General features: G+C 39.7%; 2 protein-coding genes across 9 annotated transcripts in view; one reads left to right on the forward strand and one right to left on the reverse strand.

Moving 5' to 3' along the window:
* LOC145458893 (protein transport protein Sec31A-like) overlaps positions 1-24,119 on the reverse strand; it is a 42,875-nt gene extending 18,756 nt beyond the window's left edge. For 7 of the 8 annotated variants that reach the window (XM_080337395.1, XM_080337399.1, XM_080337398.1 and 4 more), the window contains exons 1-17: positions 23,850-24,119; positions 23,182-23,383; positions 22,972-23,106; positions 20,429-20,539; positions 19,528-19,650; positions 19,338-19,463; positions 17,665-17,835; positions 16,891-17,025; positions 16,736-16,819; positions 15,406-15,546; positions 13,653-13,727; positions 13,512-13,586; positions 12,778-12,904; positions 12,213-12,278; positions 2,353-2,531; positions 688-814; positions 118-272 (exon numbers count right to left, since the gene is read on the reverse strand). In XM_080337395.1, coding sequence (XP_080193521.1) covers positions 118-272; positions 688-814; positions 2,353-2,531; positions 12,213-12,278; positions 12,778-12,904; positions 13,512-13,586; positions 13,653-13,727; positions 15,406-15,546; positions 16,736-16,819; positions 16,891-17,025; positions 17,665-17,835; positions 19,338-19,463; positions 19,528-19,650; positions 20,429-20,539; positions 22,972-23,106; positions 23,182-23,383; positions 23,850-24,055 — 2,238 coding nt within the window. In that variant the 5' untranslated portion in view covers positions 24,056-24,119. The remainder of the gene's footprint in view (positions 1-117; positions 273-687; positions 815-2,352; positions 2,532-12,212; positions 12,279-12,777; positions 12,905-13,511; positions 13,587-13,652; positions 13,728-15,405; positions 15,547-16,735; positions 16,820-16,890; positions 17,026-17,664; positions 17,836-19,337; positions 19,464-19,527; positions 19,651-20,428; positions 20,540-22,971; positions 23,107-23,181; positions 23,384-23,849) is intronic. The other variant, XM_080337396.1, reaches the window with a different exon arrangement.
* Positions 3,874-11,390, forward strand: LOC145458895 (uncharacterized). The gene is made up of 6 exons (XM_080337400.1): positions 3,874-5,976; positions 6,589-7,601; positions 8,531-8,937; positions 9,630-9,718; positions 9,964-10,111; positions 11,084-11,390. The coding sequence occupies exons 1-6, from the start codon at positions 5,617-5,619 to the stop codon at positions 11,296-11,298; spliced, it is 2,232 nt and encodes a 743-aa protein (XP_080193526.1). The 5' UTR covers positions 3,874-5,616; the 3' UTR covers positions 11,299-11,390.
* Positions 24,120-24,292: the final 173 nt, after the last annotated feature.

Here is a 24,292-nt window from a genome sequence, read left to right on the forward strand (position 1 = left end):
TCGAGTATCGCTGTTATAACGTCGCAAACGTATAACTCATGTGCAGAGTTCAAAGTGAAAATTCCAATGCTCGAATCATTGTGCTCAGCCATACTGGCAATGCGGTCGCAAAATTACCTGCTGGGTGTCCGGGGTCGAATTAGACTGTCCCGACTCGCGTTTCATGCTGTCCCAGCAGTGCACCAGTTTCTCCACGTTGCCAGAGCAAATGTAACACAGGCAGGCGTGAATTCTCCTGTCCGGTTCTGTCTCCAGTCGGCTGCCGAGTTCATCTGTAGCCGAGGAAAAGTGTTATGAATGCGAGGTAAAGAATTCATTGAAATTTTTGGGGCAGTGACCGCAATGAAACTGACACATAAACTTTGATATTTATAGTTTCCGCATATCTTTTATGTAGGCCACCGAATGAGCAGTGATTTGATGGACGCACATGCCTGGTCCCCCTGGGGCCCCGGCTACGATACGGAGGACTTGATGTTGTAGTTTTTGCAGTGGCTCGAATGCACTAACACTGGTAGCCCCACCAGCAGAGGATGCTATATTGTAACTTCGACTGGAATAAGGATTTAAAGAGTATCAAAAGGACCCAGAGTAGCATATAGTCTTTAAGGTTATCAACTATTTCCTGAAAACGAGTTATACGGATTCGAATGATAAAATCAAACGCGTGCAGTTGGAGACTCTTACCGCAAAGCACGTTCATTTCCTCTTGGCTCGAGTAAGTCAGCACCGTGGCGAGTGCTTCTTTCCAGTTCGAAAGATCGCAGGACGACACAATATCGGCGTAGTTCTTGGTGGCCACGGCTAGCATGAGCTGTGTAAATAAAATACCAAGGTCGTAACCAAGTCCCGGGGTTTCAAGTCACAAGTCAATTTGACTCGAACCCCGGTAGTTTTGACTCGAATACGAGTGCAAGTCATAGTGTTTACTATTTAATATCGAGTTCAAGTCAGGTTCACTTCTGTGACTCTTGAGTGATATTGAAGACCACGAATTCATGATATACTCATTTTTCTCACTTTAAAGACATAACTTCAAAAAAAAACCGAAGAAATTTCCGGGCCTGATTTTTCAATTATCGCACCTGATATACAAGACTTCCGGTTTCATTATATCACGGATTAGCAGATTAGGTCTTAGAGTTGGGTAGGCTAGCTTTGGGAGTCAATCGGAGATTCTACTTTACAAATAACTAATACTTGTAAATTACTAATGAAACTATATGCAGCTACCACAATGCAGCGGCTATTTCACACAGTTCTTTCCCCAATTTCACTCGTAAAATTCAAAATAAATCTACACTCATCACCCAATTGCTTTCTGATTTTCACAATCCATGACATAAGTAGTTTTGCTTCAAATATTATCAAGTAGAAGCACAAGTAGTCGAGAACATAACCACTTGCAGCAGAAGCAAGTCTAATCTACTTGACTACTCTGAAAAAGTACAAGGACGTCATAACTAACCATAACCAATCGGGCAGGTGATACAGGCAAAAAATCGCCTCAGATTCGGAACACTCAAACACCATATTGCCATCATGCTGATGTTTGCATAGCTCTCCATTGGTGTCAAGAAAATTCAATTTGCTAGCCCAGGGTTGGTTTTTGCTATTCACGGCCGCATTTTGAATTTTCATCTAGCACAATTCCAGGGCATAGTCGTAATGAACCAGCCGGATGTCAAGTACCCATGTTAAATTGTCCATGTCCATTTCCAGACTATTCTATTTAAGCATATCAACTTACTACGTGCACCGAAATTTCGAGTGGTCATGTTATGGGATTGCTTATGGTTGCATAGAGCGTGAAATATTTTTTAGATTCACGAATGTATTTTGTCACTATTAATAATAGTTTCACACATTACTATCAAACATTTATCCTTTCTCAGCTCATGTGATCACATTCGCTGATAAAGATTTAAGGCTTAAGCTATAAATGATGATTCAGCTTTGGATGGGCCAATTGTTATTGTCACTTTGTTGCATGTTGTTATTTCTTGACCTTCCACCAGGATTGTCGGTATAGCGAAAATATATTGGAATCGCACGAACGTACCAGAAGAAATTTCTTTCCTGAGGAGCATATGATTCGATGTTGGTATTTCTATGTGAGGCGCTACTATATTAAAATCGAAATACCAATTCGCATTAAAAAATTCACGATTAATTACAATCAATCATAAATTCGGGAGTACAAATTACTAAATTCAATTTGCATGTCGACGGCTGCCAACACATACTAATTGAAAGAAGAGTTGACAGGCCGCACAAATTTTCTTCTATGGCCGCAGGTTGGCCACCTCTGTACTACAGTGTCCTAGGCAAACATACGGAGTAAGAACATACCCGTCCGATTTTGGATGACGATTTGGCAAAGTATTGCCTCCTGGTTCTCTCCAACAGCTGCTGTCCGCCTGTAATCGCCAACACAATCGCGTCGGCCATTCGCTGTTCCCGCAGACAGAGATTCACGGCCGACTCATAGTCGCCCACCAGCAGAGCTTGGCTGATGAGACTGTCAGGATCTGGAAACCAAGCAAGGCACGCGATTACCTTCGATCTCAACAGACTGAGGCCCCTTACCCATGTCAACTACGCAGACATGGCATCGGTACCTCGTTTATTTTCAACAGTCAGATTAGTATCAAACAGCACACTTTCACACATACTGGCATCATTTTTCAAGCAATTGTAATCAGTTGAAATTTGAAATGGAAATAACATTATTCAAATGTGCAATCATTACATTCATTCAAATTTTACCAAAACGTTACACAGAATAAGATAAGTTAACATGTAGTCTGGACATCAACAGAATCACAATTGGCTTGTGTATGTCCATCAAAAATATCGTGATAGAATTGTATGCGGGCAAACTAGAAACTGCATGCATCAATTTCATATATATTGGTACCAGTTCAATTGTAATGCGAGGAAATAAGCTTAATCAAAGTATATAGAAAGAGTGTGGGGAGGCCTCAAGTTTGTATCAGTTCACAGGATTTACGACTGAGAAATACATACATTATGTATCTGTACTGATTGTATGCATATGACAATATGCATTAACTCCATAGCAGGTTTATCATACCATCTTATTTGTACAGACAGCAAGGAAATTCAGAATTACCAGTCAACAAGGAGCCAATAGGCAATTCATTACATCGTAAAATCCCAGAAGGAGACCTTGATTGACTAATACTTATGTTGGTATATAGCCTAAGTAAATGATGTTATTATAGGTATGGAAATCTGGGTCAGGTAAAGCTTCTGAATTGTACTTCTCTCAATAAATAGGAATATTTCAGTTAATACCTTCTCAGCATTGTTAGTATTAGCAAATGTGTGGTAAATATAGGACAATCGTAACCAGATGTCAGCAACTTACAGTCCTAAACTGTTTCAAGAAAAAAAAATAGGCTACTGAATCAAGCCTGTGATCGAATCCTGGAATGACAGCTGCTAAGGACAAGTCACAAAAGCCAACAAATCCAGATAGGGATGGTCTGAAAACGACATATTCAGAGCAATTCAAGCGCAAAACCGATCAAACAATTGCACTCGGGCAAAACATGTGCGCTGAAAGGTAAAAATATACATCATGTCGCAAGCACTCAGTAGCAGATGGCCCGGCAGAATGGGTTGGCTTAGCCAGTAAGGAAAATATTTATGAATGAGAATCTCGAGTGTTTTAAAATAATGATTATTATTAGATGAAAAATTACAAGATAATGCTTGAATAAAAGCAGTTCATTCACTCCAATGAGTTTATATCTGTATCGGAAAGAAAATTCAGATCCTAGGGGCCTTGAAAATAATCTTAAACTTAGATGAGTTACGCTTGACGAACAATGCTTCCTCACCAATTACAGATCACAAACTCAATGACCTGTACACAAGTTACGTTAAATACGATGTTGTAACAAAAGAAATTCCTATCACGTAACAGTAAAGAGAAGCGATATGATCACATTTCAGATCAAAATTGAAAATTCCTTTATCGGTTATATATTTTCATTTATCTATAGAGCAAGTTACAGATACATAACAGGTCTGCTGATGTCAATAGACAATGCTCTCTAATCACACGCTTAAGATTATCAAGACAGTTGACCAGTAAACTGTTTAGAATTTCACAACTTGATAGAAAAAAAGGATAGAAGTTATTTAGAAACTTTTGAGAATCTAATCGTCTACATATTTACGGTGAAAATTAGACACTCTTTAGTCAGTTTATTGTAAACACATGGCGGAATGCTGTGGTATGCCTAGTGCGGAAGTAGTAATGAGCACAAGTGCCAAGAGCTTTTATGCAATCAACGGAGCGAGGAATTCTTAGCAAGGCATGAGACTGGATGTGTCAGAGTTGAATGAACAATGAGCATAAAGATTCCCTGGTATTGAAGAGGATGATCAGAAGAAAATAGTTCCAAGCAATTCCTTGGCCTTGCATGGTAAGCCTTATAATTCAAGCTATAAACAATCAGAAACTTTTTGATATTGTAGTAGGCAGTCAAGCAAAAGGGATAGCTACACTAAATCAATCACTTCACACGGCTTAGTATGTTAGTGTATATTTAGACAGTGTCACACTGAAACTTGGCAGCTACCAAACTACAAGCTGCAGCAGAAAACGTGACGATTTAAACTTTCTGAATTCGTGATAAATAATCAATCAGATCTAGCGTTCTATGATTGGTACGCAGGCGCAGACTTTAGAAAAAAATAGATTTCTTTCAGATCACTTTCCAAGGATATAGAATAATGGCATTTGGGAAGTCATTTAGCCGTTGCAAAAGTGAGTGGAAACTTTGGAAATTGAGCTTACACTCGATATCATAAATAATTGAGTCACTCCAGGGCATTCACATAGTAATTCTCACAAGTGGAAAAGGGAGGGATAACACCGAGTAGCATACTGTAAATATTGTGTGGTATTAGATAGTTTGGCGCAAGTGAGACTACAGCAATGTACAGCATATTACGTTCAACATTCCATGCAACACCGCTTACAAAAGTGATAGACTCCTGGTATAAAACTCGATGGGAAAGTAGGCTATATCAGGAAAGGATATCAAATTATACCTTGAAGCGTTGTCAGCAAACGCAGTCTTATTACCATGATATAGGTGGTGGGGCTCATTATAGGATTATTCTTTTGTTACAGGAATGCACACGCCTGTCGTAATAAGGCAATGTCATATTTATGGAGGAGTGACGTAAATAAACAGGTATCTATTCATCAGGAAAGGTCTGTGTTGTGTGTACGTACGGCTTGTCAATCAATATCATATCCAGCGGTATTGCAAAAAGAAATCTAAAGTGCTGGATACATGTAAATTTGGCAATCATGAAGACCATTCGAGCCTCAGGCTATCGACTAGAAGATTGCCGAGTGTCCTATGTGCTTCATGCATGTACTTTATTTGCGACGGGAACTAAGCTAGTACAAACTATTACATATTTTGCAACTGTTTTTAAAGTTTGCCATAAGCCAATATGTAAAAGTGTATCAGAAGTTATGTAGCGAACAAGTCAGCAACATCAAGCCTACGAACAGGCGTATATTTCTGCACCATCTCCAACAATTTCGATCACAAGCACTACAAGATGTCAGACCCAGCTAAGGACAGGAAGCAGAGAAAGACTCTTGAAAGCAGACGACCAAACATCGGGATGAAGATCAAATTTTACGAGAAAAGTGACGAAAACGAAGCCTCTACCGCGTCAGAGACATCCAGGCAAAGACCACGAAATCTCTACTCATCCGCAACGTTGCCTAACCGCCGTAGGACTTCAAAACCGACCGTAGTCGATGTCACCAGCAAGCTTGCGGTACCTCCTGCTACAAGCGACAGAAGACTCAGATCAAAGGAATATAACAGTGACCATGTCAGGCTTGACGAGAACGATAATGTGGAATCGTCCTTGTCACGAAGAAGGAAAAGTGAAGAATTCAAGTTCAGAAAGGTATCGTGCACTGACAAGTTGAATTCTTGCTACTCTGGAATAATTATTTGTTGCTGGCAGGATTGGAGAGGCGTAGACCTCAATTGGTCGAATCAAAGTTTACAGTTTCAAGTCATTAGAACTAATTTTATTGCCTCCGAAATGTCAGTTATGCCCATAAAAAGTAGCGCTACTATTATGTAGACTTCATCTATTTTGAATTCCATCAACAGTTCTCGCAATGGGATTACCGTTCACGTATCTTGTTCTTGAGATAAAGTAGCTTAGTTAGAAATGCAACAAACGGCTGTGTATTCCAGGTATTTTGTACCACTTTACATTTCGACATCTTGGCATGAACGCAATTTCAAGTTCAACCTAGCAAGCATTGCATATTCCTACTTCTGTAGGATATATTGTGGTGAATAGCACCTGCTAGTCTTCAAATCACCAGACAATGCTTCATAGGCTGAGTTTAATGGTATCCTCTACACTCAACCAAGTTATCAAACTATATAGCTGAGATTCAAGCCTTCATTACAATAAGCAGTCATTAAAATGCTATATGAAGTTTGAAATTATACTGTTGACCAAAGAAACACCGATATAAATCAAGTTATGCCTATCTTACAGGAAAGAACAACCCGGCTTAATTCACTCGAGGAAATCTCTCCGTCAAGTGCATCCAGCACAAGCAAAGACGGACAGCTGGTGTCCAGCCCACGGACAGAAGACCAGGCTATTTCCTTCCTCTCTACAGAACAAATAGGCAGAGTTTACCAATCGGAAAGACGGAGATCTCGCAATAAAGTGGAATCGCTGTCTTTAGACGTAAAGGAATATCATTGGAAAGTAGTGGAAAGCAAGAAAAACCTTGAAGAGATGAAAAAGTCTTTATCGAAAGAGAATGAGTGGGACGCAAAATACAGAGAATTCGACACAGAGATTCCAAAAGACGACCCGATAGCCATATTGACATCTCCGATTCACGAGAGGGTTTCAAAAAAAGATTCAAACAACTCTATCTCTTCAAACGTGTCTACATCATCCGCATTATCTAACAAGCTGCTAACACTGAGTGAAGTTAACGAAGAAGACAAGCCTGCAGGCAGAAGATCGTTGAAACGCAGATCCAAATATCTATCGTGGAAAAATTCCAGCTTGGAAGGCAGAGAGCTGGCTCGAACTTCAGATGGGTTCAGTAGATCGCGTCCGCGAAGGTTGCCAATAAGCGTGTTACAGTATTCCGAAGATGACATCAAGCCTGTTAGTCGGAAAAAAGGCAGTAGCACCAGTGATAACGATACGTTATCCCCAACCGATAAGCACGAAGAAAAATCAGCAACTACTCAAAATTCCCAAACCAGCGACACTACACACGAGCCGTCTGCGAGGCAGCAGAACTCATTATATCCGGATGATGATGCTATAAAGACGAGTAGCGAATCAAAGTCCAAGAAATCCAGTGGCAAACCGAGTGCAGAAACGCAATATGTTTTTAAAGTCGACCTTGATGAGCAATTCGATATCTCTAACAGTCGTGAAGACAGGCGCCTGAAACGGGCCGCTAAGAGCAGTGACGAGACAGTAGATAGGACATATCGCGAAAAAGAAGCAACAACCATCATCGGTGACAAAGCAAACAGGTATGTTCAAATCAGAAATGATCGTTAATGAGGTTGAAACAGTAGACCTAAAATTCATGAGTTTTGAGCATATAGTTTTGAAAAACACCCATAAAATCCTCACAAAGGATGTAATTAATGAGTCGTCATGCTCATAAGAAATGAGACTGTAGCTTGATCGATTTAATTGCAACGGTCAATCCTCGAAAAACAATTTGAGTTCAGATTTGGAAGTCTAAGTGCAGCAATAGCACTTTACACGTGCTATGATGTGAGATCTTATATGTGTCTGAAATCGGAAATACTGCACTTATGCTAAGCCTGTGTATCAAGCAACTGCATGCATGCGAAATTTGATGAAATAGCCTACATGGCTGGAAAGAGGAACAAACTTGAAAAAACAAGTTTGCTTTAAAGAAATCGTTGACCATTTGGACGTCTTGAATACGTTTCGAACTAAGCAGAGCAATCAATACCAGGAAACACATACCGTACTGTCACTTAGCTCATGACGAGAAAGGACGCTACGTGACAATTCCGTTTCACAAAGTAACAATAACTTTTGGCAAATTGCCGAGCATGGTGTCACAATTACTTGCAGTCAACGCGTATTAATGCACTGAAAGTGAGTGAAATTAGTGAACTAGTGCACTACAAACTACATTTCAAGTTGACTTGATCTAGACGTCACAAATGAATAAACAAACCAAAACTCAAAATGACTTTACATGTTAGTTCGGGGGAAAATAGACAGCGTCAATTGTGTCTATCACCGGTAAATGTTGTGTAGTATATTGAAATGGGAACATCACAGGTCACACAGAACAAATTTTCAAGGCCATCAAGGGACAAGTAATGTCACAGAGGTTATGAACGACAAAACAATGGGAAACCGTTATATCAATTTAGCACAGCAGGAATTTTTCCGAAAACTGTCGTATTCTTTCCAGAGAGCCGACTGAAATGGGCGGTGCTTTGAGCCACACTCAGAAAGAAGATGACAAAACCTCGCACACGACACGTTCCAAGCGTCTCCAAGTACGACCGTGGAACTTATTTGGTCACCTTTCCAATAACGGCACACAAACCACGTCGAGCGGAGCCTACGGAAGATTAAAGGAGGGGGGAACGGCTGATCCTGACAAGGGAATGTCGCCACAAAAAACTTTCAAGACTGTCGCCGTTCAGACGGACAATATTACAGAAAAGAGAGAATTCTCAGCGCAAGTATCGCCGACCGTGGCAACAGTTGAAACACAAACTGCTGACAACTCGTCAGAAGGAACAACGATCAGCCTCGACAGCCTTATTCGCATGGGAGCCATCAAGAGAACAAAATCATTGGCTTTAGGATTACGTGAGTCAAACTGTGCATGTTTTGCATTGAGGGGGAGGGAGATCACGATTAGGCTGATCCAAATGTCTTTGGGATTCCTTTGTATCACTTTTACGAGTCACCTTGCCAGGAGGCACGAATTAAAGCCCTATATTTTCGTAACTGAATATAATTTCAAATATTCCACCTACTTGCGGTGTTATCAGTCGTTCCACTTACTTTTTACATTTAAAATCTTGGAATTTGTTAAAGTCTTGGAATTTGTCAAGTAGAAAGTCCTGGAAATTCCTACTTCCACGTGTAATTGAGTAGAAATTTACACTTGACAGAGTTATTTCTACTTCTACTTGAGTAGCAATGATGGCTACTCTCGCCACGTCTTCTTATTAATTACTAGATCTCAACCGATATCAGAGTTTCAAACTGATACCGATATCACCAATGTTTGCTAATAAAACGACACTGGTGCTCTCTGCCGATAGCAAAACTAGACCACCGCAATGACTAAAGAGCTCAATAGATGTATGTATGCCCTGTCCCTTTTATCAGGCAAGGGACAGGCACTGAAATAGATTATACTTGATACTAGCTGGGCTTTCGTGTGACAGCTGACGATGGGATTAAACCCGGGCCAGCAGATCATGAGACCTAACCACCGAGCTACAGCGGCTGTACACATCACCTATTTACCAATTGTGTTTATTCAACTCTAGAAAGCCCAGAACGACCTCGTATCAGATCAGCGAGCACAGATTTCGGGACCAATTTACGGATACAGGCGTCGCAACTCACTGACAACAAGGTTCGTGTGGCTATGAAGCTATGGTAGTCAGTAACTTAGAATGCTCGCACACATCTATATTTTATAGTTTTTTAAAGTATTTTAGGCATGACTAGGTTTGGAATATTGACTTTTTGGTCCAACGTTTTTACAAACAGTTTTCAGCTCTTTATATAGCGAGCCGGTTGATTGATATGACATAAAAAGAATCCCAAACCCAAGCCTTGCCATTAGGAAGTAACGTTGATCAAATTATTATAACACAGCCAACTGCAATATCAACTGAGGGAACGCAAACAAGCGGCAAGATTGCTTCGTACAATTGGAGCGAAAACCAAAAATTCGTCAAGATATTCGTATCCTACTCCGGTATACATCTGATACAGAGCAAGAACATCCAAGTCAAAACCAATGGTAAGACAGAGTAATAAGCCTACAGCGTCTACGTTTGAGTTTGGATAGCGTAACGAAAACATGCAATACTCGTCAAATGCCGACCAAGTGAATTTAGTCACACCTAGATGTCAAAAGCAGATGAAAAGAAACGCGTTACTCAATACATATTCAAACAGGGCTCCATATCCATGAACCCAGATATCCAGATTGTCCACCCCAATTTAAATATGAATTCACTAAAACAAATGATCAATACATCTATTTGTGTTATCCACTAGCAAGCATTTAGGCAATCGAAGCCAATTAAAAGTCTGACGCGCATGCGATTACAAATTCCACATCATCATCGTGCAATATTTCTGCTGCAGGTAATATTATATATATAGCACTCAAATATCACCTACAAGCGCATCAGAATTCAACAGAAAGTCTACGTAAGCCTAATCAAAGTTGGTAAATTCAATTTGTAAGATCACTTTGAATGCGCACTTCCCCAGAACTGAGCCACTAGTACTATGAATGCACAATAATGGAAGATGCGCTTTGTACATTGAAACAATGTTTAATTGACATAGCTTTGACAAAAATTTAATATTTTATTCAGTGAAGGTCATTAGGAACCGATTTTCTTAGTGCTGTGGTGTCATTAGGTAATTTGTATAGCTTGAGTTACGAGTTTGTCTCTGCTATATTATAACTGTGCGTAGTTACATGCTGCTAACGAGTCATTTAACCACAGTTACTTACATATCCGTTTCTGATGAGAGTCAGTTAAAGATCTAATAAGAGTGAAATAAATTTGGCAATTTGAATATGTTATTTGTTGAGAAATACGAGTTTTGTGCCTTCACAAGCCTATTCCATTTTCCTATGCTACAATCGGCAGTTAAACCCCGTAATATCAAGTCACAATTGTAAAAATGACGCTACATCGAATGGCTTCATTACAACTATATCTTGTTTCATGTATTAAATCACGATTTCTTTCAGGAATCAATCTCCTCTTGACAGTGGAAGAATGTGTCAGGCACACGCCAGACGGTGAAGAATTGCGAAATATGACAAGCACACTCTATCTGAACAGACTGCGCCGACCTGTGTCTTGCCTAAGTTACAATGTCCAACGGGACATGATCACAATCATGCTACGCAAGCAGAAGCAGACGCCTTGGAACGCGTTGCTATTCGGCGGCGGTAACGAGTGATCGTTCTTACATCATCCTATCTTCAGTTCAATATTAACATCACGCTGCCAACACTTCTCTTATTATATGCAATAAAGTTATTCTTCATTTCATTAATTTGACTTCGAACAGATGACACTGAGTTGTCACAATTTATTGTGACAGAGATACCATAGCCAAGAGTGCGTGGGTTTAGAGAGAGTTTTGCTTATGCTAAAGTCATGGCTTTGAAATCTGTAGGACGGTAAGTGTGTGTTAACATGCAAATACATCATCAATACTTATTGGGTGTCTAAAAGGTGGTTGTGTCGATAAAACTACGTACCCTGGTCAATTTGAATTTGACGTAACAACATTGGTTGACACGAATCTAGTTGCGAATTCAGTTTAGAAATTCAATCTGGCTAATTCTTTAACACGCTAGGTACTTGGCAGAATTGAAAATGAACTCCCGAGAAAATTCAAAGCTATATAATCAAGTCAGTAAAGAATGGGGAACATGACTTGAATATTATCGTGAGTTGAAGTGGGCAAAAATCATCAAAGCAGGTACCAACAGAAGTAGATGCAACGTACCGAAGCTACAGTAAAAAGCAGTTCTTCTTACTGGCCACTTGTCACAGAGCATCGATTGATGTCTTAGTTTCATCAATGCTATCACCTTATCAGAACTGAGTTACAGCTGAAAAGTGTTCAGCGTTTTACAGTATTCTTTGAGATTACAGGCAGCCAGTGCAGGTACCTAGCTACGAATGTGTCAACCCTACTTTAGAACAAACTCCAAATTACCGATTCAACGTCTGACATCCAGAAGATCAATCAATCTATCGCCGCAATTACAAAATCTAAGCCATCCACTTCAATCGAGGCAAAATGCCGATTAATATTTCCACTGCAAATTAACGGCAAGTATTCAAAACTAATCAGTCTGGCACCTTCTTGAAGATACGACAATCGGCTCGCTCCCTTCTCCAAAACGTCAACACCATTAACGGGTTCTCCTGAATTTGTCGGGTCTGGTTAGATATTGGAGGCTGTGGATATCGTTATGGGATGAAAAGCTATACCATTAAAACATGAAGAAGAAAGCAACATGCATGCATGCAAACATTAAAACTAAGCCACGGATCTATTTAGATCAGGCTAAAGTCAGCTAAATTCTTTTGATGCAGACACGCAAAATAACATAGGAAAGTGCAGGACTTCACCAATGACATACATTCCGATTTCGTACAAGCTGTTTGCCTTGAACTCGGACTACCGTAGGCTACATAACCATCGGACAATGCGGCAGAGTTGGCTAATTCAAATTCGCTCGATGCTAATCAAGGTAAAAATACAATTAGCAATACATAGTTTCCAAATAAATCTATGATAAAGTATTTAACGTTTGAAAGTAACGAACAAAAGATTCAAATTTTCTACCCATTACTTCCACATGCATTTCGAACGCTTCTTGTATTATTTGAGACGCAAAAATACATGGAGACGTTAACTTACCCCCATCCCCAGACGGTATGACGAGCTGTTGCTTGCTGGGACTGGCATTGGAGCTGGAAAGTGACACGGCAGACTGGGTAGCAGCAATTACCTCGAACGCATCAGACCCATCTCCGGATTCGGAAGACTAGAGAAGGCAACGGCTTTATATTGCTTGGTTATGTAAATTAAATTGAATATTCAACACTATACAAGGCTGATTCTGGCATTGGTTTTTGACTATTATGTGGATATGTACTATATCCCAATACTGGAGTGGTAGCTCATTTGATAGACATAAATACGGTTTCTTGGAGTGCCACATCGAAAAGTGTCGTTTTAATCGTTTGAGTGACGGAATTTATTTTCTTTATTGCGACACATTGGCACGTTCTAGCCAAATAATCAACTCTAACCTCTAACCCAAATGTCACTTGAATATTTGTCACTCTATGGACCGATTCGACCCTAACATACTAGTTATTTGTCACTGAAATGTACACCATTGCCATTTGTAACTCGAATGAAATGGAACTCGTATGAAATAGAACCAAGCTAAGTTTAAATTATTATTCGATCAAATGTCCGTCAACATTGACATTGAAATGAAATTGTCACTTGTCCCTTATTACTCAGTTTAATGTTTCACATTCCACAAATTGTCTAATGTTTTGCGCTGAATACAGAATTTTTTCAATATTTCAATTTCAACCCCCATTCTCAGCTATGTCACGTTTAACTACAGGTATCCTCACCGCAACGCTGGCAGTGAGACCTTCCATTTTGGCTGACAAGTTTTCCTCTTCGGTGGGACCAATCAGGCCAGTGATCTGGGTAGAAAGAAAAAAGTGAATTCTAACCCAGCACAGAATCTCGATTAAGACTCGTGTACTCACCTTGCTCTTGATCTTAGCGTGGTCGTAGCCGAGCAAATGCAAAAACTCTTTCCTTGGTTCGGGTTCGAATTTAGCCTGCAAGAAGAACGAGAGTGCCATAGAAAATTTCACATCTTCCACAAAGAAGATAATTACAATACACCCATCCCATATGCGACAGAGTAAATAAATCAGAAAAAATAACAGGTTAAATAGTGCTTGCGGGGTAAGGATTAGAAACCGGGAACTACTTACAGCATTGGAAATGCTGAAATTGACTTGAGTTTCAAAATATTGTTGTACTCCTGTGTCCAACAACACTATTCCCGAGAGCTGAGCTGAGACGATTTCGGTGATGGCAACAGCTTTCCATCCACGGAGAATCAACTGATATGAATGGGCATATTGCCTTTATGTGCCATGGCCAAGACTCTGCCATGACCGAAACACTTAGAAAGCAGCTTAAGGCATCCCCACAAAGATCAAACACTACCAGGAGATAGTCTTTCAGCTAGTACCGTATCTCGCTAGCCACAATATCGATTATTTTGTCGTCAGGTATCGTGTGCAGCTCTTAGTTAGGAAAAATGAAGTTGTTAATCCTCATACAATTTGTTGTATTTGTATTTCTTTGATAAAATATTACTTCTTTTGTGGTTACTATGTCCGTCGCCCATGTTGGAGAACACAACGTTGTAGCCTACTGACGTCAAGATTTAAAAACATAGTTGCTCAACTGTTTGGCCTACGTTGTCTTGATATTGCATTCTTGCAGGCCGCGGCCTCTACTAAATTTGAAAAGTGGCCATGACCCGTTTTCAGTTGGTAACCTTTGACTTACAGGGTTACTTTCACCAGTGGTCAAACTTATCACCCACTAATGAGATGAAGAAGGAATTACTCTTGCCTACTTCTTTAAACACAGGGGTAATTAACTCGAAACGTGGCACAGGTCACTTTTCAAATTTTGTAGAAGCCGCGGGCCGAATGAATTTGTTATCCACACAAAATAGGCCACATCGGCACACCGCGTCTTTTAAAACTTTATGTCGGTGCAATGCTGTGCTCTCTAACATGGACGAGGCAGGAATAGTTATCACAAAAGAAACGATATCTTATTAAAGAAATACAGATACAACAAAAATATCATTATCAACGCTTTCATTCCATTTTGAACGACCCGACAACACTTTTCAGCGGCTTAAGAATCGATATTGGAGTTGGCTAGACACTCGCTGGAAAACTATCTGCTCGTAAAGCTTGATCTCGTTGGGAAGCCCAAAGCCATTTTCTACGCGTCTCGGTCTTGGCATTGTCTGGGCCATTGCACGTCAAGGCAATATGCCTATTAGGAAAAAAAGTAATGTATGAGCAACCCTAACACCCATTGATATCAGCCAATTTTTCCGCCATGGAATGTTATTACTACCGCCAAGCCCATATCGTCTAGTGAAGAATAGTGCTGCTTGGCACAGGAGAATAGCTTATTTTGAAAAACAATAATATTTTCAACTGAAATCAATTTCAGCATTTCAAAACGGCTTACTAAGGGTTCTTCCGAAATCTCAAATCGGGCTGCAAAATATGACGAGGGTCGCATGCTAGGCCACATGTTGGTGACCCTTGTTCTAACAGGTCTTGAAAGTAACTCTTAAGCTACTAAATGAGTAGACAGTAGACAAGAGTAGCAAAGCTGACTGCTCTGACCACCACTAAGCAACATATATACCAGATTTAAGCTGCTAGATCGCTAATTTCGCCACACAAAACCAACCTTCATAAAACTCCACAAGTCTTCCTCAAACACGGTTTCCGCAGATTCCATCTTCTTCTGACAATACTCGGCAAACTGATTCGAGGTCAAGGTGCTTTGAAGCTCTTCGGAACGTTTCACAAAGCTACTCTCTGTCACCACCTGCATCGATAAAGCAAGCTGTAACTGAACGGCCCAGAACGGACAATCGCTACCGTGCATCCATATTTGATGACTAGTGGATAAATTGAGACGAATAAACCTCACAAGTCATCATAAAAGATACATACACAATTGCATAACAGATTTTGTAATTACAAAGGTCAAATATCAATCAAGCGCAGCGCGGAACATAAAATTGGGTTTGGCCAAGTATATTTCAACGTGAGCTTCTCGGAGGTACAGAGCTTCAATATACAATTATATAGTATAATCATGACAGAGGTAATAGGCAGCAACTAACTAGTACAGAATTGGAATGAACATTGTATATCAACAATTGTAACACAAAATATGATGTAACCAGCATGAAATTTTGAATAACCGGGGCAAAGAGAGAGCTTACGTTTTATGTACTATTTTTAGATGGTACATGAATTCCTTCTGTAGGTACAGACTTGGTTGGCAAAACATATGGCATGGGATGAAATAAGGGCGAGCCTTTCGAAAGGTAAAAATAGAAGGTCTTAATGAAAATTACAGATTTTCTTCAGGACTAACCAACACCAAGGTATGACAATAAAGTAAATTTATTCATGATTGCTAGGGCTGTGCACAATTATTCGAGTACTCAAATGTGAGACCAGTAGCCTATATATGGAATAACTTGAGTTCAGTAATGAGAATAGATTCAAGATAACAAGCACCAAGAGCTATATTTTATCGACGAAAGATGTACTGGGGCAAGAAATGCATGTAAGACGATATAGATATCAGATACAGATACCATTATTATATCATAGGTTGGCTATATAGGAATAAAAAAAAACAGGGGAAATCACAAGTTGCCCTATGTGCCCACTAATGTCACCGAGTAAGATAACTAAAGCCTAAACTAAATTGTGGCTTTCCTTATCAAGAGCGGCCCTGGGATATTAGATTAGTAAAGTCAGTAATGAGCGCTACACGGGCAAGAAATTGTATGACTAAACCGAGCCAAAACGCAGAAAATTCAATGGTCTTCGCTGCTATTCCGTCACTTTTATTTCCCATTATTAATAACTTGTTAACATTGTTATAGCGCAGATTTAGAGATGGTGAACTGGTGCAATATTTCAGTTGGCAAAGCCAAAGCTGATACTCAGTCTCTGCCCTACGCACGGTTAAATGTCTGGTGCGGTACTACATGTACCTGTTGAATTGTAACTGTCTTTACGGGTACTTGATTCGCAGCAGGCGCCTTCTGATTTTCCACTACCACGAGTTTGCCCCCAAACTGAAATCGTAACCAAAGAATCGTTAACAGACGACGGAAATAGGCTGCTGGAAATACAACGAAATGATTACCGAAAACGTCGCGCTACAAGTCTTGTAGATCCACTTGGGTGGGTTCTTCAGTGGATCCGCCACTACTTTTTTGGGGGTGGGAGCTTGCTGGACCGGGGCGTCCATCAGGGCGCTTCCGCCGAAGGACTCTGCGAGCTGAGATGGACAAAATTAAAAGCTTATTAACGGAAATTGATATGACGATGATCTTGATTCTGTTTGTGAGTTATGGCAGTGGTCGCAAATTTTTTTTGCAAGGGGACTGGTAAAATCCAAAACCTTTGAAAATCAAAATTAACCAAAACGTAATTTAGAAAAACGTGTGGACGTTAAAAGCAAACCGGAAACTTCAATTCAATGAGATATTTGCTACTGGCTTTTTGATGTTTCATTTTCAATTGATGTTCTATTGCTTAAAACCACTAACTTGATTTTGTTTGTTCGGTTTCTTTTGAAATACTTATGACTTTGCTGTTTGCTAGCCTCTATGATAATGCCAAAATTCGCTACATTGTACCGTCGACATGTCATGAATTTCGGCAATGGCAACATAGCAATTAGTAAAAATTATCCTCATTTCATATTCTTATTAGAAATAGCGATGATGCCTAGCACAAACTGTTATCTTTTCGACACCAACATCCGCCAAGCTCCTTAGGTTAAAGGAAAATAGCCACGGCTGCATGGACCTATTCATCATTGAAGTCAGCAGAGTCAAAATAACCAGACAGTCATTCTTGAACTCTCTCTCTCTTTCTCATTTCCTAGCACCTCGAAATAAGAGAAAGAGCTCACCGCGTCTTGGCGTTGCTGATTGGGCATTTCCATATCGACTGCAGAACCCCCCATCAGCGAATGAAAGGTGATATTGCCGTCAAACGAACCTAGCGATATCATAGCCGGATTCCGCGGGCACCATTGTACATCGAAGCACCAATGCGGCGTGCTCGGGACTTCATAAACAATCTGTTAAATCAATATTAATTAAAGAGAAATGCGCCAGCCAGGACCTATGAAACGAAAAAGAACAAAAGTGCGATGTACGATTACATACCAGGAACAAGGTACTCGCTATTAAGTGTAAAACTGAATATTTGTTGAAAACCCTGATTTTGCTATTACAAACCAGTACACCAATCCTGGGATATAGCCTACGGTATGGTTACATGCTAGCCATTGACTGCGATGTTAAATGAATATTTGCAAAAAACTGTTGCTTGCCTTGACAAATCCAGACACCTATCCCGATTGTCGTCGCGTAAATAGGGTAAAATAAATGGCTTCGGTTACGCCAACCAATTGACGCATGAAGCAGGGCGACTTGTTCAATTGTTGCACTGTTACTTATGCTGTTGACTGATGTTGATATCGGCTAAAATTAGGCTTGCTGAGAGAGTATTTGAGCCTTTGTGAGAAGGCATTGACAATAAACCAGTTGTACTCCCCCGAGTATTACATACATCTGACCTATGCACCCAACAGTGACATGCCAGTATGCAGAAGACTGCAAAGTACAACATCGTGTTTATACGTAGCCAAAGCTAAATCAATCTGTGTGTTTAGATGCCAGGGGACAATTCAAGCAAACAAGCAAGTCAATTTACATTGCAATTCAATTAGCAAGGTAAGCTCGATAAGTTCACACATTATTGAAACCAGACTTGCCGGATGGTCTCTTCCATTCATTCTCTAAATTCACAGTAGCATCCCGAATGTACCAAGGCAATTCCATAAGAGATAGAAAATATTTTCAATCCTTTACTGGCACATGCAGACCTCTTGGGACTAAAATCATTTAAAGAGGGAAACCTATTGTACCTAGTGCAGCCTCAAAAACATTGGGTAGCACAAAGCAGCGGGTGTTTGCGGGAAGAAGCATTTCCTTTAATAAAATCTGGCAAGCAGTACGTTATGTTCGCTTGATCAATTCAATAAAGATTCATGGAAATGTTCAGACACATCTGCTTCCAATGAGATACATCCGTAAGAGCACCCTGGCCTACAGAACTTAATACCAGGATCAGTGGGGGCTCGGTGATTCAGTGTGTCATAACTTGTTAAAAACAAGCTGTACTTTTTAATTGAGCAGTTTGAACTGAGCTGAAGTCTGAGTGTGATATTTGTTGAATTTTGACAGCTGTTGGGCACTTTACAATAGTATGGAGTATTTGCAGATGTTGAAGTGAGTAGTTCTAGTTACACACTCAAAATAATATATCAATTGCCGAACACCTAGAAAACACGTCATCTGACATAAATCGTGATACCCATGTTCTGTTGTATGATGTTCATGCGGCCATTACTAGCTCACAGCCATCACTACTAACAGTGGCGTGGACAGGGAAGCGAGTAGTTCTAGTCGCACATTTTGAATATCCAACAGTTTGTACAATTCTGAATTAGGATCTAATGTTATGATACTCAAGCAGAGATATACAGTGATAGTACGTACTGTACATCACACTCACCTCTGGAGGAGTCGCATTCGGGTTCCAGCATATCACGCGGTTATCTTTTCCGCAAGTCAACAGCAGGTCCGGATCTCTCTGACACCAGGCCACTGACACAACACCCCTCTGATGATGTTCCATTGACTATTTCAAAAACAGCACAGCATTACATAACAAGTAAAACTTCTTTACAGTGGAAAGAACTCACCCTTAATGGAGAGTTGGCGTATCGCAGATCCCACAGTTGCACCACCGGTGAACGGTCGTCTTCTGATGCTAGGACGAGCTGAGTGGCCACGTCCGGGTGCCAAGCAATTTCGCTGCACTGCATCTGGAAAACAATACGGTGATTTCAAAGAAAAGACATTATATCGTTGATTATTTATGTAGATAAACATCGTATATCGTGCACTAGACTTATACAAGTGATTTTAAACCAGTGTTTGGCACCGGCGGAAACCTGCAGCTTCAAAATTGGAGAAATGAATTCCTCCTTGCAAGAGAATAATAAGATAACACATGCAGCACGTATAAATGTGATATAAAAATACGGCTTCCCCTCCAACTGAAATGGTGGCGTTAAAAAAACGTATCATTTGAAATATCTTGGTTCCATTATTTGACATCAGTTGACTATTTGTTAACTACATCACAGAGAAGAGCTTCTTATTTGTACTTCCGTATTCCAGTATCATCATTTGTGATATCTTGTTGCATTTTGTTAGGAGTCTGTAGTAGTGTGGGCAGTCAATAAATTCATGCTCGAACAAACCCCAATCAGACTCTTTTGAAGACTGAATATCTTCATTTAATTACAACCCCTCCTGACAGAAAGCTTGCAGTCAATACGCAATAAAACCATGATATTGTCTGTAACAAGCACTCAATTCAGTATGGCTGAACGCAGGACAGCAGGACTATTTGTTCGTAAATGATTCAACTTATTATCCACGGTCCAAATTCAAGATGTAACAAGATTTTGGTGGGAAATTGCCTGTGCTCCATATAAGAATTAACAAACTCGGTCGATATTTCATCAAACGTGATCCCTGGATTATTCACAAATCAGTATCATAACACCGTGAACATGTTCGACTTTCAACACATACCCGCCCAGACGAATCTTGCACTTTGATGATGGACGCATTTTTCCTCAGATCCCACACATAGCAAGAGGGTCCCGACGTGACACTGGTGGAGGACCCAAGAATGTGCTGTACCTGGTAATGGTAAACCATGCGATTGCACAACGGCCTGAAACATTCCTATAAATAATTCAGCATTCGCAAGTGGATGAGTGGAGAAAGTTCCTGCTCTTTGTAAGCTAACAGAAGAGAATTGTTTTAATAGCGACAGTACAGAAGCTACATTATCACAGACAGTCCACAGTGGTTTGCCAAAATACAAAGCATTCAACAGATAGGATAACAAAAGCTATTTTATACTGCTGCATCCAAAAATTCTTAGCCTGACCACTTGATTCAGCCACACATTGCATCGTACCATCTTATGTTACCTATTTTTTCATTTTATCGCAATCTTGGTGTTTGTGAAAGGATAAAAGTATTAACAATAAGCTGAACTGAGCTAAACCAGTTCGGAGTAGTAACACTGGCCATAGTAGTCACCGACGTGCAGAGGTGGTCAGTAACGAAGTACTTCTACTTTTTCAAAGTACCCAAGTAGTTTTCCTCTACTTCTGGTACTTACTCAAGTAGATCTGATTTTTGCTACTTCTACTTCGTAATATTTTGTGATCTACTTACTTACTTTTCGCTATTTTCAGTTTGTCAAGTAGAAGTAGTTCAATCTTCCAATCAGGAAGATAGCCTGAGGAATTTCGGGGCTGTTTTCACAGAGCATTAACATTTAATTTTCATAAAAGTCGAGTAAACCCCAGAATTTTCGTTGCGCTTCGCGCGCAGTGGATACGGGGTTACCATTATGATTTCACAAAAGTATCGATGAATATAATTTAGGTAGCGGGTTGGCGTGATTCCGTTTACACAGGGATATCTAGAATTAGATATCCCTGCGTTCACACCACGTTGTCGCCTTTCGCCCATATGAAATAATTCATCACAGTATATATGGCTCATCATATCGTTTGAAACTGATGTTTCGCAATCTATCATTTACTTTTCATATCGTAATCTAGCATGTCCACTGACCATGGCACGTCCTAACCTGGAAAAGTGGACTCTGACTTTTTCGTTAGTTTTCGTGCTGTTTTAGCATACCGCCTTTGAAACTTTCTGGACTGAAGGCATGTAAAACGTGTTCCGCTTTTAGACGTAGTATTTATGTTTTATTTTCAATTCCCAGTATCATATACTTTGAGTTATAATTGATATCAGTTCTTTTGTCTGGATAAAATACATGTTGAAGTATAAAAGCAAGTGAAGTAATGCCTTTAATTTCCGGAAATAAAGCTACACAATATGGCATTTTCACGGTCCCTTATATTTTTATTAACGTTTACTAATCGCGCAAAGTGTTTACACCGTATCCTATACAACTTCCCCATGTTGCTCTCCGACTAAACTACGGACCATATAATATGGGGGATGGCGCCATACCATGCTATTTTCTAAAACGTGCTGTTCGAGAAAACAGAGGATAAGTATCGCATGTCCATATTAATACTATCATTTTCATCCTATGATGTGGACAAATGCTTATGCTATCGAAAATTGGACACCTGCTGGTATGCATCAACATGAATCAAGCTCGTCACCCTTCGCATAGCTCAATTTGCACCTTTTTACAATCCATGTGAACGAATTAGGATCGTTTTCACAACTATACTTACTTACTTGAGTACTTTTAAAGTCAGTAAATTCTACTTCTACTTCTAGTAGTTTTAGGTTGCTTATGGAAGAAGTACTTCTACTTGTACTTGAGTAGATTTTTTTCGTCACTACTTCTACTTCTACCTGAGTAGCTTTCTTGACTACTTTGACCACCTCTGCCGACGTGACGACGTGACGTAACTACATGTCTTGCTGTAAGACTCTGTTCAGGCAGATTTTTTTTAAATACCAGTATTATTTCAAACAAAGTGAAAGCTTCAGAGCAGGCGTACTAGAAGCTTCATGCTCTGCAACCCAATTTTAGATAACATATCTCTGACAAACATAGTGATCACTAAGTTATCCATGCCCAATCATAATGATGATAAAACCAATGTTGGAAAAGCATAGTGGTTTACAATACATAGTATGAGAAGACCCCTCTGTGGACTATGTTTATCAAAAAGTAACCTGAGAAGATGAATCGTACATTGCCCAATCCAAAAATAGTTACAAATGATAAAATTACAAGCCGCATACAGCAATATGTATAATTTAGTAATGGTCAAGGTGCCATTTACGCAAGAACTGCGAATACACCAGTTCTTACTTCTACTTGAACAAATATTGTATACCTAATTATGCTGATGGTTGATAGACAAACTTTGACTACGGTACTTAAAGTTATCAGGTAAATAGTCGGCCTAGAAGTTATGCAAAGACAAAGAAGCTAGTGGACACAAACAAACTTATTAAACACTACCAATTAACTAGTTTTAGAATAGGCTACTGTCTAAAAATAGCATACCACTCAATCAAATCATGTGGTTACCCAGTTTTGTGTGTAATACCGAACATACCTGTCTATTCCACGCAACACAGCTGATCGGCACCAGCGGTTCTGACTTCTTCCCAGGGGTCATCGGATTTCCAGGGTTTTTCAGATCCCAAATAAAAATTTCGCTGTCACTAGCTCCAGACGCGTACAAATTTTTCTAAATACAAATTTCAATATATATTTCACAGTGTGCCCAACTTACAAGCTTTCTTGATTTTATTATTGGGATCACCTGGAATGGATTGAAGTCCAAAGCCTTGACTGGTCCGGTGTGTTTATTATTCGAGGTCACTAACGCTGCATCATCAGAGGATTCTGACAGTTTTGCTGGGTCGTATATATTGATAAGACCATTATCTGCTCCACATATGACAAGTCCTCTATTGTCATCTTTAGACTCGAGTCCGCCATAACCCCATATAACCTTGTAAAACCTGAAGGTACAGATATGAAAATTCAGCACAGCAATAAAGTATATATTATTATTATTTTGGCATCAGTGTTTTTGTAGATAATGATATTGAAATATACATACTCCCACTGCCATGATTGATTATAATGTTATTATTATTATTACTAGGAATGGGCAATTATTCAATTACCAAGTAGCCTACTATAATCTGAAACTACGAGTAAATTCATCAACGAATAATATAGTTTTGATAGTATTTTCTGCAAAGCTATGCACCTTAGTGAGAATGACATTTTTGTGAAGTCATGATGAACCCACAGAATTGAAATAGGCATGGTCGAAGAAATACAAAATTATTTTTAATATGATGTAGAGCCGGCAGTCGGTACAAACTTTTTGTTGTAGCGTAAAAGGTACATATGTAAACATGCTGTATCTTACATACTGATTTATCCCCGCATCAATTATTACATCAATAATAGTCTCACCTGTTCGGAATACTAATCTGGCCAGCCGGTGTCAGCTCCAGAGATTGGTCAGACAAGTCCACAGTATGCAAAGACAGATTCGAGTTTGTGCTAAAGCTGGCATCCAATTGTTGCGCAGCAGTGGCCGTTACGACCTGAATCGGGTATAATTCCTTCGGGCTCCATGTGTAGTTGGCCGTCACATTCAGTTGTTTGATCTTCACCATTGTGACTAAGCTATTGTTTAATCGCTGGAAAGACTGATGAACAAAGTTGAATTTTTACACTGTCCTTATATACAGTCAATACATTATTGATCAGGATCAGCAACCAGCCATATTGCGGTTTCAATAAATGCTGACCCAAAAAAAACGAATCAGAAAATATATGGTTAAAAAAGATTGAAAACAAATAACCATTTGATCATAACTCTGCACACCCTCTTTGCAACAAAACCCTGTCAT

Source organism: Botryllus schlosseri, chromosome 16 (assembly GCF_051294905.1).
Source record: "Botryllus schlosseri isolate E-star chromosome 16, Bs_hap1, whole genome shotgun sequence".
Classification (NCBI taxonomy): Eukaryota; Metazoa; Chordata; class Ascidiacea; order Stolidobranchia; family Styelidae; genus Botryllus; species Botryllus schlosseri.